At 45.1% G+C, this 17,160-nt stretch overlaps 3 protein-coding genes across 4 annotated transcripts in view; 2 read left to right on the top strand and 1 right to left on the bottom strand.

The window, feature by feature from the left end:
* FANCD2 (FA complementation group D2) overlaps positions 1 to 639 on the top strand; it is a 104,958-nt gene extending 104,319 nt beyond the window's left edge. The window contains exon 44 of the mRNA XM_075183928.1: positions 97 to 639. Coding sequence (XP_075040029.1) covers positions 97 to 150 — 54 coding nt within the window. The 3' untranslated portion in view covers positions 151 to 639. The remainder of the gene's footprint in view (positions 1 to 96) is intronic.
* Positions 640 to 1,674: 1,035 nt separating this feature from the next.
* On the bottom strand, positions 1,675 to 4,565 carry FANCD2OS (FANCD2 opposite strand). Its single transcript, XM_075183927.1, has 2 exons — positions 4,130 to 4,565; positions 1,675 to 2,752 (listed from the first exon to the last, which is right to left on the bottom strand). The coding sequence occupies exon 2, from the start codon at positions 2,745 to 2,747 to the stop codon at positions 2,223 to 2,225; it is 525 nt and encodes a 174-aa protein (XP_075040028.1). The 5' UTR covers positions 2,748 to 2,752; positions 4,130 to 4,565; the 3' UTR covers positions 1,675 to 2,222.
* Positions 4,421 to 16,633, top strand: EMC3 (ER membrane protein complex subunit 3). Of its 2 annotated transcripts, none has more exons than XM_075183925.1 (9): positions 4,421 to 4,526; positions 8,337 to 8,505; positions 11,184 to 11,241; positions 11,767 to 11,860; positions 12,242 to 12,346; positions 12,456 to 12,537; positions 13,900 to 13,979; positions 14,274 to 14,356; positions 15,009 to 16,633. In XM_075183925.1, the coding sequence occupies exons 2-9, from the start codon at positions 8,351 to 8,353 to the stop codon at positions 15,135 to 15,137; spliced, it is 786 nt and encodes a 261-aa protein (XP_075040026.1). In that variant the 5' UTR covers positions 4,421 to 4,526; positions 8,337 to 8,350; the 3' UTR covers positions 15,138 to 16,633. The 2 variants fall into 2 exon arrangements, with proteins under 2 accessions (XP_075040026.1, XP_075040027.1); XM_075183926.1 differs by having other exon boundaries at positions 4,492 to 4,585.
* Positions 16,634 to 17,160: the final 527 nt, after the last annotated feature.

Genomic DNA, 17,160 nt, shown 5'->3' with positions numbered 1-17,160 from the left:
GTTACTCTAGCAGCCAGTGTTATGTTATTTAGTCCCCTGTTATATCATCAGCACAACGTGAACCTTACATAACCTATATCCTGGATTTCACTGTAGGAAGAAGAGAGTGAAGGAAGTGACCATGAGGAAGAGGAGGAAGCGTCTGATTAGCTGTCAGACACCCGCAGAGGACTGTATATATCTCAATATGTTTCCAACATGTCTTATCTTACCAGCACTGCATCATACACCTACATCGTGCTCAATCATCAGAAATACGTCACTTTTCTGACTCGCATGTTATCACAATCTACACAGTGGGATCTTGCTGATATTATGGAGCGAATTATGTCCAGTTGTTTCAGTTTCCAATGAGTTCTTCTTGTACCAGATCACAGCATTGGGGATTTATATCTTATTATGTTGTACGTGTCTATTGCCCTGGAGCGCTGACAGCTACAGGGTATAATAGTTTTATCCATACTGGACTGATGACAATAAAACCGTACATGGGAATGTCTTGTAGAGGTGACGTGATAAAAGCAGTTGGTAGAACAATGAGATACAGGTTTATATATAATATATAACAATTCAATGAACCTGGATTTCGCTATTAAGGTTATGTACATTTCTGTATTACAATACATGTCTCATATTGGATACGTTTGTATTTTGTTTTCTTTTTCTCGGCTGTTTACTTAGTGTTTTGTTGAGTTAAATCATAATAAGAACCACTTAAGGTTAGTTTATATCATCCAATCTTCATTTCCTGCTCATCCCTAGTTTTGGATTGGGCAGAAAGAATCAACCGGATGCCAATCAAATCAGTGTGCTCACAGTAGAACAGAGTATTTCATGAGATGGATGTACTGATAATGTGAAAGGCAGTGAGTGACCTGTCCACTCATGTGATAGGTTAGTGAGGACAGTGTCCCCCAGCAGCACAGAGTATATCAGGAGATGAGTGATGTGTTAGTGAGGACAGGGCTGCATGTGACATGATGTGAGGAGGGGAATGGAGGCAGCAGGAAGCCACAGACAGTTATATAGTGGAAGGAGCAGGGTCCCCAGCAGCACAGAGTATATCAGGAGAGGAGTGATGTGTTAGTGAGGACAGGGCTGTATGTGACAGGGACAGTGACATGGTGTATGGAGGGGAATGGAGACAGCAGGAAGCCACAGACAGAGTTATATAGTGGAAGGAGCAGGGTCCCCAGCAGCACAGAGTATATCAGGAGATGAGTGATGTGTTAGTGAGGACAGGGCTGCATGTGACATGATGTGAGGAGGGGAATGGAGGCAGCAGGAAGCCACAGACAGTTATATAGTGGAAGGAGCAGGGTCCCCAGCAGCACAGAGTATATCAGGAGATGAGTGATGTGTTAGTGAGGACAGGGCTGCATGTGACATGATGTGAGGAGGGGAATGGAGGCAGCAGGAAGCCACAGACAGTTATATAGTGGAAGGAACAGGGTCTCCAGCAGCACAGAGTATATCAGGAGATGAGTGATGTGTTAGTGAGGACAGGGATGGTGACATGGTGTGAGGAGGGGAATGGAGACAGCAGGAAGCCACAGACAGAGTTATATAGTGGAAGGAGCAGGGTCTCCAGCAGCACAGAGTATATCAGGAGATGAGCGATGTGTTAGTGAGGACAGGGATGGTGACATGGTGTGAGGAGGGGAATGGAGACAGCAGGAAGCCACAGACAGTTATATAGTGGAAGGAGCAGGGTCTCCAGCAGCACAGAGTAGTGATAAGAAGCGTGTCACAAATGAAGCAGATTGTGATGTGAACTGCAGCTCAATATGAAACAGACTTCATACATTCAACGTTTTAATTATGATACTGAGTTTTTGGCTCAGTAAATGGCAGTAGTTAGTATGGCCTAATTATGTTTAATCATCCAGGATAACAGAATGTTTGGGAAAGTATTTAGCTGCTGGCACAGCTGAGGGTTAGTTCATATTTTGGACCCTTCAGTCTATTTACAGGGAGAAATTACTGGAGACCCCGAGATGAGTCTTCCATGGGATTCATGTTTAGGGACATTCAGTGGCTCTTCCAGAAATACAGTGATTTATAGAGATTACCATTAGTTCTACTGATAAGGGACCGTGTATGGTGTAGTGTATAATACTATGTTCCCAATATACTCGGTGACAGTGAAACAACATGAGATTAACCTCTTCTTACGATTTATCATATGAAATCATGACTGAGCCGGAGAAGATGATTGTAGATCAGTGAACGTCAGGATTTGGCTGTGAGTGCTGTAGAACAAGCCTGCATTTCTTATAGGTGATATAGAGCAAGAGAATGGAGTGCAGTAACTGCTTACACATGTGTCCGACCAGCTTCACTTCCGGCTGCTTAAGGCCTGATGGCAGCAGGTACTGCTTGCTGATAACCCTGGAGAAGGCCGACTTCTGGGACAGACGGAAGGAGCCGCTCCATTTAGGGGGCTGAACAGTAATCGTAGTACAGAAAACCAGATCTAAGCCCAGGAGAAATATTGGCTTAGGTGTTATTATCTCCTGTATCTCCTGTATCTCCTGTGCAGTCCTTTCATTGGAGTCAGGTCCGCGCTCTGAGGATCTGTTGCCTAGAATTAGAGAGAGCGCCTGTACGCCCATAGATGAAGAGTACGGAGAGCCATGGATTGCCTCGTGTGGATGTTTGCTGCAGAGCTTTGGTGTTGCCCGTCTTATCCATTGCAAGCTTTCATCTAGCGGAGTCCATGGAGACCAGAGCTGGTACGTCGCCATAACACCTACAGGGAAGAATCATTGCATTGTATTGGGTGCACATGGTATCTATAACAGTACAAAGTCTATCCGTGCAATGAATTATGGGTGCAGACCCCAATCTAATAAGGGATGAAAATGAGAATATATAGAAATCCCAAATTTAGACATTAATTTTCATTATCTAAAACATAAAAATCTAACATTAATAATATTGAGTGGCTGAGATAAATACCATTCTAAAAATACTGGTTTAGCAATCAATTCCATTCATCAATTTTTTTATTATAAACTATATTTCAATATACCGGTAATTGTAAAAAAAAAAATCTCAAAGTGAATCATTTCCTTATTTATGACAAATGGATGTAGACAAACCACATAATATAAAAAGCATATATATTTCTGTTGGAAAATTGCAATTTTAATTTAATAAAACTATATAAATATGTTGGTATGAAGGATTATAAGTAACAGCCCCTACATTAGCTGAAGATGTAACTGGTGAAAGAATAGGGGGCTTGGAAATGATGTAGGAACCAACACGGTGTGTATCGTAAAATCAATGTGTGAATGGAATAAACCTGTGTGTGTGAGACTCACCCAACAAGGGTGTATTCATGGCAGACATTGAGCATCAATGTGTACCCAGAAGGAGATACAGCATGTATGTGCAGCTCACACTAAACCTTTATCTTGTGTATTCCGGCAAATGTAATACACTCATTCCATGTAAGACTTCCATGTCTAGTTATATACAGAGCATGTTCATTGCATGTCTAGTTATATGTAGAGCATGTTCATTGCATGTCTACCTATATGTAAGACTTGTTCATTCCATGTTTATTTATATACAGAGCATGTTCATTCCATGTCTAGCAATATGTAGAGCATGTTCATTCCATGTCTAGTTATATACAGAGCATGTTTATTGCATGTCAATACACAATGCATACAATAAATCCCAGCGTGTTCACTATAACATGTACAGCAACTTCAGCTCTGGGCTGGGCCGGTCCCCTCTATAACAGGGGTGGCTGCTGCCTGTGTAACACCAGCTGGTTAATGATTTGAAGGGACCTCAAAAAAACCTGCAAGAGTCAAGTGCAAGGACCACTGTACAAAGTGATGGATGTGGCTTGGAAGCCTCTCCTTGTGGGGAAAGGGGCTCACCCGAGCATTGCAGCAGAGGTGACCTGAGACCCTCCCCCCTCCCAGGACTGGGTGACTGGAGTCATCACCTGCAATAACAACATATAGTTTCTGTGACAGCAACACTACAAGTACCTGGGATAGAACTGTCAGTACTGAGAGTAACTACCACTGATAGTAATAATGAGAGTACCTGGGATATAAATGTCAGTACTGAGAGTAACTACCACTGATAGTAATAATGAGAGTACCTGGGGCAGCTGTTACTCTCTTGCATTGGGTGTAATATTGTGGTGATCCCAGTCACAGCCCAGGACTCACCATTGTGACGTGATCTGTGAGTCAGCTGACACTTACCACGTGATCTGTACATTATATCCGCGCATCTAATCTCGCGAACATCTTTTCTGCCCAAATAAAAAATGGCGGCTGAGTCATTGTCACTATGGTTACGCCGGGAACACGCCTTTTCCTGTCAATTTGTAGAGCGATTGGTCGGAGCTGATGGAAATAATAAGGAACATTCTAAGACAGGGAATGATTGACGTTTCTTCCCGCAAATCAGTAGCCAGGGCAGTGCAGCGACTGCCCAATCGGGTCAGCGGATCGCAGGAGAGGAGGAAGCGGCGTCTGCTGTATAACGGGCAGGTAAGAGGCGGCCCCGGGGGCTGTGTTACCGGCTGTGGGTGTGCTGCATAATGTGTACGGTGTGTACCTCACCTACGTCATTATATATATATATATATATATCTCATCTTATCCAGCACACAGGCACCATCTATGTGTACATACTATGATGTCACACAGACACTATATATATATATATATATATATGTGTTATACACATCTCTACAGTCATGGCCATAGGTTCTGAGAATGACACCAGTATTGGGTCTCACACAGTTTGCTGCTTCAGTGTTTTTAGACCTTAGTCAGATGTTGCTATGTTATACTGAAGTAACATTACAGCATTTCATAAGTGTCAAAAGATTTTATTGTCAATTACATTAAGTTTATGCAGAGCCAATATTTGCAGTGTTGACCCCTCTTTTTTTAGACCACTGTAATTCGCTCTGGCAGCTGTCAGTCAGCTTCTGGGCCACATACTGACTGATGGCCGCCCCCATTCTTGTCTAATCAGTGCTTGGAGTCTGTCAGAATTTGTGGGTTTCTGTTGTCCCTCCGCCTCTTGAGGATTGTCCACAAGTTCTCAATGGGATTAAGGTCTGGGGGAGTTTCCTGGCCATGGACCCAAATTTTCAATGTTCTGATCCCCGAGCCACTTAGTTATCACTTCTGCCTTATGGCAAGGTGCTCCATCAGGCTGGTAAGGCATTGTTCATCACCAAACTGCTCTTGGATGGTTGGGAGAAGTTGCTCTTGGAGGATGTTTTGGTACCATTCTATATTCATGGCTGTGTTCTTAGGCAAAATTCACCTTCTTCCCTGATGCCGCTACACTGCAAATTTCCCTTTGCACCCCATAGGGGTACCGTAATTGAGCTTTATGTGTGTGATACTGGAAGCTGCCCCTTAGAGCGCTGCCTGCACTCTCTTGCAGGGGTTGTGTCTGTCTACGCAGGAATCACTTTCCTCTCTCTCTGTACTGCAGCTGTTATTTTTGTCTCATGTTATTGGCTCCCTTCCTATCTGGGTCACTGTTATATCTTATCTATGTTCAAAATGTAAGTCAAAATTACCGTAGGGTTTATCAGAAACTAATGCCTTATGGGGAAGGGGTATGGATGTGGTAAATCCAGTCTGTTAATGAGCTCACATAGTTCAATACAGGTCCATATGGGATAGGCTAGCAAATGCGTCAGTGAGGCCTCTCAGCCAGGAGACCTTTGACCCAGTCGGGACTGGATGAGCCTTAGCAAGGTCAGTCCAGAACCTCATTAAAGTTTCCTTCTCTTTAGATAGGATTCTACATTCCACATGGGTTAGCAAGGGTTGGAGACTTTGCAATCCACTAAGTCTGAATTACTAATCTCAGTTGAACACATTCGAAAGGCGTCCAAATATGAGTGGACACAGTACTGGATGCTAGGCTCATTGATGGAAGAATTCAGCTTCGGTGGTACTGCGCACTGTACATTTTGGCTTAAGGTTTAGGAGGTGGACACAGAATCTATGATGACTAGAGTCGCCCTTTTCAGGAAATGTCTTATTTGGTCAGGACCTGGATAAGATCAGAGACAGGTAAAGGGCTGGTAAGTTATATTCTACCAGTCGTTGGGGTCCCAGGTTCCGATATTGTCATATTGCAGGTAAAGCAAGGGACCAGACCCCAAAGGGACAGTCCTCTGCCCTTGTGGAGGAATAAATAGGCATCAAGTCTGCCGGCTTCTGAGCTCTTGGGCAAACAGCATGACAGGCAGTCTGCCCACCCGAGTGTGTCTGCTTCTCTGCAGGGATTAGTTGTTCAGATTCCTGGGTACAAGGTATCATAGATCAGGAATATATCCCAGATCTCTGATTTCTAAAAAGACTTTATTCACCACCGGCCTTTCTGGAGATCTAGTAAGATGTAGGGCTCTACAGGAAACTATTCGGCAATTAATTGCGACAGTGCCGGCAGACCAGAATTTAATGGGATTCTATTCAGACCTCTTCTTGGTCCAGAAGCCAGACTGATCCTTTTGGCCCAATTTGAAGCTCAAGACTCTGAACACCCAGGTTCAAGATGGAATTCCTTTGCAGAATTGCAACTAGGTCTCATCATTTCCAATTTCGTCTTGGTGACTGCTCCGATGGTGGTCAGGGTAGTCATAGCTGCTCTTGGACAAACATGACCGGGGATAATAGCCCTCAGGTCCAGGCGTTTTCACTCTGTAATGTTTCAGGATCTTTGGTCTCCAGCATAAGAAAGGTTTTTAATAAATGTGCTAAACACTCTGGTCAGATGACATCTTCTGTTGCAGGAAAAGCCCATAAAGTCTTAGTCCAGTGTTGGCTAACCTGTGACACTCCAGGTGTTGTGAAACTACACGTCCCAGCATACCCTTCCAGCAATAAGCTGCTATATATTGGCAAAGCATGCTGGGACTTGTAGTTTTACAACACCTGTAGTGTCACAGGTTAGCCAACACTGACTTAGTCAGACAATACTACAGGAATGGAATACTTCAACCATCAGGGAGGGACTAAGAGCTGCCTTGTGATGCAGTGAATGATAGGTTGAGATCTTAGCTCTCTCGCAGTTCACCAGAAGGGAGTTATGCACATCCCATGGCCACGGCCTCCATATCTCCTTGGGAATTGAACTCTGTATTGGTGTCATTACAGATCTCCATATCTCTTTTCAGGAGAATAGAGCTGTCCTTAGTACAAAGCTGATCTTCCAGTCTAAGGTGGTTTCTAGGTTAACTCAGGACATGGATTGTAAGCCTGGCACTGCTCCAAGATCAATCGTCGGAGGAAGATTGGTCTCTTCACTTTAAAAATATATGTTTATAGGACTCTGATGATCTCTTATGATGCCACAAGGATGGTAGACCTGTGTTAAAGCAAACAATTGCTATATGGATTACATTGGTGATCTGCCATTGGGGTGGGGAAACCTGTTCCTCACAGTTTAAAGTTACATACTACTAGATCTGTGAGAGCCCCTGCACGGAGCCTCAGCTGAGTCAGACAAGTACCCGGCCTTTGGTTCATACGTTTACAAAGTTATAAGTTCTATGTTTTCATGTCAAAAGTTGATGGTTTTGGATGGAAGGGGCTGCGCACCCAACTCCTGAACGTACCCACACATATGGGCAGCTTTGGGACATCCCCATTGCCCATGTCCCCTATACGATATAAGAAAAACTGAATGTTTGTACTTTCGTTAAATCCCCTTCTCTAAATCCTTTGAGGGGACTCTGCACATCCACTTTCTTGTTCTCCTGTAAAAAGTTTTATGTTTTGGGGGAATGATAGTCTTCCCTCTCCTCTCCCTTGTCTTCTATTCTATTTAGTTAGGAAAAGAGAATGGGGAGAGGAGATTCAGCCAATGAAGAAAATTTAAAGTGCCAAACTCCTGCCTGGACCTTCTATACCCCAACACCGGGTGGTGTCCCTCTCCATAAGAGCTTACAATCTGGAGAAAAGCAGCTTCCTAGAGGACTGTCCAGAAACAAACCCTCAACATTCTTACTAAATATTTCCTCTCCCAGCTGTGTGTATATTACATATCTGTAAGAGCGTATGAGTATTATATACACCGTATAATGTAAAAGCCTAATACTCAGCTGCCGTGTCGGACAGATCAGTGTGGGCTGATTACTTTAGTTCTAAGATGTAACGTCTGATGAACACTATCTGCTTATGAATCTTCCCAAATTCCTATCCTAAATCCTGTGGTGCATGTACTTCAACAACACTTTATTCTACTAAATAATAACACAAACAGTAGCAAAACCCAACTAATAAGACATAAATCTAACCAAAGTATTTTTCTTTTATTGGGACCAGATTTTGTTGTCAGCATGACGGAGCCAGAATTATTGCTGGACTCCAATATCCGCCTGTGGGTCGTCCTTCCCATTGTGTTTATTACGTTCTTTGTTGGAATGATCCGGCATTACGTGTCCATCCTACTGCAGAGCGACAAGAAGCTGACGCAGGAACAGGTGTCTGACAGGTGGGTACATGGTCCCGTCCCGCTGCTTAACCCCTCTCTGTACACATATTATATCGATCTTATGTTAGCCTTGTCCTAATCTCCCCTGTTGTGTCCTTACCGGAATATAGATGATCTCTGTCCTAGTGCAGTCTGTCTATAATATCTTCTGATCATCTCTGTCCTAGTGCAGTCTGTCTATAATATCCTCTGATCATCTTTGTCCTAGTGCAGTCTGTCTATAATATCTTCTGATGATCTCTGTCCTAGTGCAGTCTGTCTATAATATCTTCTCTGATGATCTCTGTCCTAGTGCAGTCTGTCTATAATATCTTCTCTGATGATCTCTGTCCTAGTGCAGTCTGTCTATAATATCTTCTGATGATCTCTGTCCTAGTACAGTCTGTCTATAATATCTTCTCTAATGATCTCTGTCCTAGTGCAGTCTGTCTATAATATCTTCTCTGATCATCTCTGTCCTAGTGCAGTCTGTCTATAATATCTTCTCTGATCATCTCTGTCCTAGTGCAGTCTGTCTATAATATCCTCTGATCATCTTTGTCCTAGTGCAGTCTGTCTATAATATCTTCTCTGATGATCTCTGTCCTAGTGCAGTCTGTCTATAATATCTTCTGATGATCTCTGTCCTAGTGCAGTCTGTCTATAATATCTTCTCTGATGATCTCTGTCCTAGTGCAGTCTGTCTATAATATCTTCTCTAATGATCTCTGTCCTAGTGCAGTCTGTCTATAATATCTTCTGATGATCTATGTCCTAGTGCAGTCTGTCTATAATATCTTCTGATCTCTGTCCTAGTGCAGTCTGTCTATAATATCTTCTCTGATGATCTCTGTCCTAGTGCAGTCTGTCTATAATATCTTCTGATGATCTCTGTCCTAGTGCAGTCTGTCTATAATATCTTCTCTGATGATCTCTGTCCTAGTGCAGTCTGTCTATAATATCTTCTGATGATCTATGTCCTAGTGCAGTCTGTCTATAATATCTTCTGATCTGTGTCCTAGTGCAGTCTGTCTATATAATATCTTCTGATGATCTATGTCCTAGTGCAGTCTGTCTATAATATCTTCTGATGATCTATGTCCTAGTGCAGTCTGTCTATAATATCTTCTCTGATGATCTCTGTCCTAGTGCAGTCTGTCTATAATATCTTCTCTGATGATCTCTGTCCTAGTGCAGTCTGTCTATAATATCTTCTCTGATGATCTCTGTCCTAGTGCAGTCTGTCTATAATATCTTCTGATCATCTCTGTCCTAGTGCAGTCTGTCTATAATATCTTCTGATGATGTCTGTCCTAGTGCAGTCTGTCTATAATATCTTCTGATCATCTCTGTCTTAGTGCAGTCTGTCTATAATATCTTCTGATGATGTCTGTCCTAGTGCAGTCTGTCTATAATATCTTCTGATGATGTCTGTCCTAGTGCAGTCTGTCTATAATATCTTCTGATGATGTCTGTCCTAGTGCAGTCTGTCTATAATATCTTCTGATCATCTCTGTCTTAGTGCAGTCTGTCTATAATATCTTCTCTGATGATCTCTGTCCTAGTGCAGTCTGTCTATAATATCTTCTGATGATCTCTGTCCTAGTGCAGTCTGTCTATAATATCTTCTGATGATCTCTGTCCTAGTGCAGTCTGTCTATAATATCTTCTCTGATGATCTCTGTCCTAGTGCAGTCTGTCTATAATATCTTCTGATGATCTCTGTCCTAGTGCAGTCTGTCTATAATATCTTCTCTGATGATCTCTGTCCTAGTGCAGTCTGTCTATAATATCTTCTGATGATCTCTGTCCTAGTGCAGTCTGTCTATAATATCTTCTCTGATGATCTCTGTCCTAGTGCAGTCTGTCTATAATATCTTCTGATGATGTCTGTCCTAGTGCAGTCTGTCTATAATATCTTCTGATGATGTCTGTCCTAGTGCAGTCTGTCTATAATATCTTCTGATCATCTCTGTCTTAGTGCAGTCTGTCTATAATATCTTCTCTGATGATCTCTGTCCTAGTGCAGTCTGTCTATAATATCTTTTGATGATCTCTGTCCTAGTGCAGTCTGTCTATAATATCTTCTGATGATCTCTGTCCTAGTGCAGTCTGTCTATAATATCTTCTCTGATGATCTCTGTCCTAGTGCAGTCTGTCTATAATATCTTCTGATGATCTCTGTCCTAGTGCAGTCTGTCTATAATATCTTCTCTAATGATCTCTGTCCTAGTGCAGTCTGTCTATAATATCTTCTGATGATGTCTGTCCTAGTGCAGTCTGTCTATAATATCTTCTGATGATGTCTGTCCTAGTGCAGTCTGTCTATAATATCTTCTCTGATGATCTCTGTCCTAGTGCAGTCTGTCTATAATATCTTCTCTGATGATCTCTGTCCTAGTGCAGTCTGTCTATAATATCTTCTGATGATCTCTGTCCTAGTGCAGTCTGTCTATAATCTCTTCGCCGATGATCTATGTTTGCTGTCCATGATTTATCATATCTAGTTATATCTGGGAGTACAATAATCATTGGGATAATTGTGTGACAGAAATCCCGTTATCCCTATTTTGTTAATCATGGGGGAGGGTGTAACTCCTGACCAGATACCAGTTTCCTCCTCTGATACGGTTGGGAGACCACTAGTGGCATCAGGATATAATATTATATAATGATGTGTTCTGTCTCTTCTCTTCCAGCCAGGTGCTGATTCGCAGCAGAGTTCTCAGAGAAAACGGCAAATACATCCCGAAGCAGGTAACTATCAGGAGCGCAGAGTATTAGGGGATGGTCCTCTATGGGCTTCTCCTAAACGTCCCTTCCATACATGTGTATTCTGCACATCCATCTAATTACACTGCTTCCAGTCCCTATTTCTGGTATGAGGTGGGGACTGCAGGTACCCGTGTCTCCTTCCTTCACACACACTCAGATCTTCATTACAAGTTTATATCTACGTACAACTGAGGAGTAAGAGGAAAGTGTGGAATGATCAGTATAAACGTGATCCAACTCCTGATAACCGAAGATCTGATTAAACCAATAACATAGTAATAGAGAAAAGCGCTCCCCCCCACCCCCCCTAGATAAATATTGGAGCTATGTGTAACGTAAAGACCTGAGATTATAATTTGTGTAATTTAACTCTGTCTATTATTAGGATATTAATGAAGATCAGGTCCTTTTTAAGCCACACGAAATATAGATAATTGTAATGCATTCAGGGACCTTTGTAAGGAGACTGGAAGTGCTACATGTATCATTATCTGTTTCACCTTTCAGTCCTTTCTAATGAGGAAGTTCTTCTTCAACAACTCAGAAGATGGATTTTTTAAAAAGACGAAGAGGAAAGTGGTTCCTCCATCTCCAATGACTGGTGCGACTTTCCGTTTCTATTATGTTTGTTTATTTAATGTGAGTCGGACACTATAGCTACTTACCTGTGCCCCAGATTTACTAAACCTACCTGTTATCTGCCGCAGCGGAGCTGAGCTAATACGTCTGAGAATCCAGCCTAACTCAGGGTCTATCTATCCCGTCACACCCAGTAATTATTACCCAGATTAGGATATTGATGTAGGTGGTAGTGATTGTAATGTAGCACAGTTCTATAGACTGAATCGCTGCATCCATACAGTACATAAGTACAATATATACATTCTATTGGTTTTGATGAACATGTATATTTGCCTGTAACATTCTCTTACGCTCTGATGGATTCATTGTGTATCCTAAATATTCTCTTTATCTTCTCCAGATCCCACGATGTTAACAGATATGATGAAAGGGAACGTGACCAATGTTTTACCCATGATCCTTATTGGCGGCTGGATCAATATGACCTTTTCTGGATTTGTGACAAGTAAGAAGGTCTTAGACTTGATATGTGCGGTGATTGATGTTTCTTACAATACACTGTATTCTGTGTTACACCAGTTACCCACCGACTGATCAGCCCTCTTTGTGTTTAGCTAAAGTCCCGTTTCCCCTGACTCTGCGCTTCAAGCCAATGCTGCAGCAAGGAATCGAGCTTCTGTCTCTTGATGCTTCCTGGTAAGAGACCCTTGAAAGGGGTAGAAAGCTGCGGAAACCAGTGCTCCCTGCCCCACGACCACCAGTCACTACACCCCTGGTACCCCCTGTCCCTGGCCGCCGGTACCCCCTGCCCCACGACCACCAGTCACTACACCCCTGGTACCCCCTGTCCCTGGCCGCCGGTACCCCCTGCCCCACGACCACCAGTCATACACCCCTGGTACCCCCCTGTCCCTGGCCGCTGGTACCCCCTGTCCCACAACCACCAGTCACTACACCCCTGGTACCCCCTGTCCCTGGCCGCCGGTACCCCCCTGCCCCACGACCACCAGTCACTACACCCCTGGTACCCCCTGTCCCTGGCCGCCGGTACCCCCCTGCCCCACGACCACCAGTCACTACACCCCTGGTACCCCCTGTCCCTGGCCGCCGGTACCCCCTGTCCCTGGCCGCCGGTACCCCCTGTCCCTGGCCGCCGGTACCCCCCTGCCCCACGACCACCAGTCACTACACCCCTGGTACCCCCTGTCCCTGGCCGCCGGTACCCCCTGCCCCACGACCACCAGTCACTACACCCCTGGTACCCCCCTGTCCCTGGCCGCTGGTACCCCCTGTCCCTGGCTGCCGGTACCCCCTGTCCCACAACCACCAATCACTACACCTCTGGTGCCCCCTGTCCCTGGCCGCCGGTACCCTCTGCCCCATGACCACCAGTCACTACACCCCTGGTACCCCCCTGCCCCTGGCCGCCGGTACCCCCCTGCCCCACGACCACCTGTCACTACACCCCTGGTACCCCCTGTCCCTGGCCGCCGGTACCCCCCTGCCCCACGACCACCAGTCACTACACCCCTGGTACCCCCTGTCCCTGGCCGCCGGTACCCCCTGCCCCACGACCACCAGTCACTACACCCCTGGTACCCCCTGTCCCTGGCCGCCGGTACCCCCTGCCCCACGACCACCAGTCACTACACCCCTGGTACCCCCTGTCCCCGGCGGCCGGTACCCCCTGTCCCACAACCACCAATCACTACACCTCTGGTGCCCCCTGTCCCTGGCCGCCGGTACCCTCTGCCCCATGACCACCAGTCACTACACCCCTGGTACCCCCTGTCCCTGGCCGCCGATACCCCCTGTCCCACGACCACCTGTCACTACACCCCTGGTACCCCCTGTCCCTGGCTGCCGGTACCCCCTGTCCCACAACCACCAGTCACTACACCCCTGGTACCCCCTGTCCCCGGCGGCCGGTACCCCCCTGTCCCACAACCACCAGAATGTCGAGTGTGTTATGATTTCCGTTGTGACATTGTCCCTGTGTAGATGTGCGCTATGTCACATATCCTGTACCCTTATGTCCGGTCTCCATGTCTCGCACAGGGTGAGTTCAGCCTCCTGGTACTTTCTCAATGTGTTTGGTTTGCGCAGCATCTACTCTCTGATCTTAGGCCAAGATAATGGTGAGTAACTCTCTGAAGCGTGTTATTATCTGTGGTGCGTAGCTATACTCAGGACAGACGTGCGGAGCATTGTGAGAGGTGTCCTGTTGTGGAAGAGATGGGGCATTATCTATACATGGTGACTATACCCCCTCTCTTCCCCCGGTATATGACATTTGGAGGATAATAAAACCAAGTTTCTCAGACACAAATTATACAGGAATATTGGTCTAAACATTGCTTGACCTTCACCAGACATTTAGTAAGATATGGTACCGGCGTCTCTTCCTAACCGGCGCCTGTTTGATGTTCCAGCTGCAGACCAGTCCCGGGTGATGCAGGAGCAGATGACCGGTGCGGCCATGGCAATGCCCGCGGACACCAACAAGGCTTTTAAGGTAAGTTGTAAATACATGGTAAGTGTTTTACTGCAGTCTGTAGTCCCAGAGGAACCCTCTTCACTTTATTATATGATGCTGAGAGGTTCATCTACTCACACGGACAGGGGCGTTTATCTGCTCGCTGAATGCATAGATTTGTATTACTGAGCTCCGTTTAATATAACCCCTATGAAGGGGTTGCAGAGAACTTTAACTTCCTGACCCCCCATCTTAAAAGGGCGGAGCCTAGGGAAGAACAACTATAAAATTCTATTGTGGGACACTGTGTGCAACTTTATCTTAATAAATGTCCCCCAGTTTTTGAATTGTGCACTGATACAGCACAGGGCCAGCGATCCTCTACGTTATAAGCAGCGGCATTGAGTATAGATCAGAGAGGAGCGATGTGAGAGGCCAGTAAGGAGAAGGTCACAGTACTCCATCCGAGAAATGATCAGTGAGTGGATGAGAGATTTGGTGGCGTCTTGGGAGAGGAACGGCTTTTTTCGTAACTGGAAGCAGCAGGATTTGGCAAGAGAGAGAGTGTGGTGGGCAAAGGAGAGAGAGGTGTGGAGGATGTATTAATGTGTTACACGCCCGCGTACAGCCGCTGTTATGTTCGGTGCTACATGCAGTAATCATCCCTCTACCCATTGTTTACTTTCACCAGACGGAGTGGGAAGCTCTAGAGCTGACAGACCACCAGTGGGCGCTGGATGACCTAGAGGAAGAACTGATGGGGACGGACCTGAACTTCGAGGGGATGTTTAAGAAAGAACTGCAGACCTCCATATTCTGATACTTGGCCGCAGAGCTTACATTCCACTGTATACCTGTGTTTATAACGGTGCAGCCACCTGTAACACAGAGCAGTGTACACTAGTGGTCAGAGCTTAGTTACAATACAGCTGGTTAGATATATTTATTTCATGTTTATTACATAGTAACAGAGCAGATTGTGCCACAACCGAATAGGAATAAGAACAACAGGATGTCAGAGCCGGAGTCACTGTTACTATGATATGATAGGAAGTGGTCCGGTCCTTGCCCTGGCTGTCATTGTGCCATCTCCGTACTCACATTCTGCAGGGTGGCAGGATGACGTCACACCGCGTTACTTACGTTACATCAGTGAATCGCTGGTTCAGTTTTATTTAATTATTGTAATGTAAAAGTTTGTTGTATTATTATCAGTAAATATAACAGTAAATGGAGGATATCTGATGTATTAGCTTGTAGCACTAGCTCAGTCTGGACACTAATGAAGGAAACAATTTATCTGCAGTCGGGTTCACAGATGATGGGATATGCTCCTCCCCTATGAGTCAGGGCCCTCCCTCTAATCCTCTGCTCCTCCCCCTACGAGTCGGGACCCTCCCTCTAATCCTTTGCTCCTCCCCTATGAGTTGGGACCCTCCCTCTAATCCTTTGCTCCTCCCCTACGAGTCGGGACCCTCCCTCTAATCCCTGGCTCCTCCTCCTACGAGTCGCGACCCTCCCTCTAATCCTCTGCTCCTCCCCCTACGAGTCGGGACCCTCCCTCTAATCCTCTGCTCCTCCCCCTACGAGTTGGGACCCTCCCTCTAATACTCTGCTCCTCCCCTACGAGTCGGGCCCTCCCTATAATCCTCTGCTCCTCCCCTATCATTAAGGACCCTTCCTACAATCCCCTGCTTTTCTCCCATCTTCTTTTAAGGGATGGGGATGGTACTGCTGTCACATCTGCTGGATCCAGGGTGGACCTTGCTCAGTCTATGAGCCGTTATTCTTGTCTTCCAATACTGCTGGGACCACAAGGTCTGAATCGATCCTGGAACTGCATGGTCATGCTCCCAGCTCCCAGCTCCATGATATTGCTGACTTGTTAGGAATGGTCGAGGGCCTTTCTCCAGCTAATATCTCCTCCTGGAGATGGGGGGGAGCAGAGTGTTAGAGGGCAGGTTGTACCTATTGCCCTCTCACCTACAGATGGGACACGACCCCTCTTCTGTGTCTCTGCTGCAGAAGGCGAAAGGGATTTATTGGGAAGTACAAAAACAATTCTCATTTGGACCTATTTAGAATAGTGGTAAATTCCAGTTGAAATAGACCAAACCAGCCTCCATGTTTGATATATCCCGGCCTCCTCGGCATTATAAGCCCAGCTCACCTGGGTCTGTTATATGATTATCACTGCACAGAGACTATTTATCTTCACGTTTTGTTACGTTTATTTAATTCTATATATCACATTCTTGTTTTGAAATAACTGTATTACATGTCGGCTCATTTCTTCAATGAAATGCTTTTCCTGTGGTTCATTCTCTCTCTCTCTCTCTCTCTATCTATCTATCTATCTATCTATCTATCTATCTATCTATCTATATATTCATTCATTAGTGGGAGTTCAACTCCTTTTCAGGTAGGTGTGATGAGACAAGTTTGATAATAACCAGCCTATCTCTCGTTTCTCACAAAAGGTATTATAACATGTACTTTTTATAGCTCTTGCCTTTGTTTCCCAGCTCAGAGTATAACTGCAATGTCTAATTACATGTGGATCAGGGGACATTGTAGCTCATTGTAAATATTTATATTGTTGATATTGTAGTGAATCTGTTATTCATTGTCCTTAAAGTGAAACCAGGAAGATTATGTGTAAGGATCAGGTTGCAGGATGCAGGTTAGGGGGAAGACCAATTAGTATCCATTGTTCCTCCACAGGACTAGTCCAGACATTTTGTCTGCATCCCAGCAGGGAGCTTCTGTGGAAGCACAGCTCATCTCCACTCCCCCTTCCAACCCCCTAGTCCAGCACTCACCAATGTTTAAGAAGGAGAGAC

This window comes from Mixophyes fleayi, chromosome 8 (genome assembly GCF_038048845.1).
Source record: "Mixophyes fleayi isolate aMixFle1 chromosome 8, aMixFle1.hap1, whole genome shotgun sequence".
NCBI lineage: Eukaryota > Metazoa > Chordata > Amphibia > Anura > Limnodynastidae > Mixophyes > Mixophyes fleayi.
The sequence above is the reverse complement of the archived record's forward strand: the minus strand, read 5'-3'. Positions and strand labels throughout refer to the sequence as shown.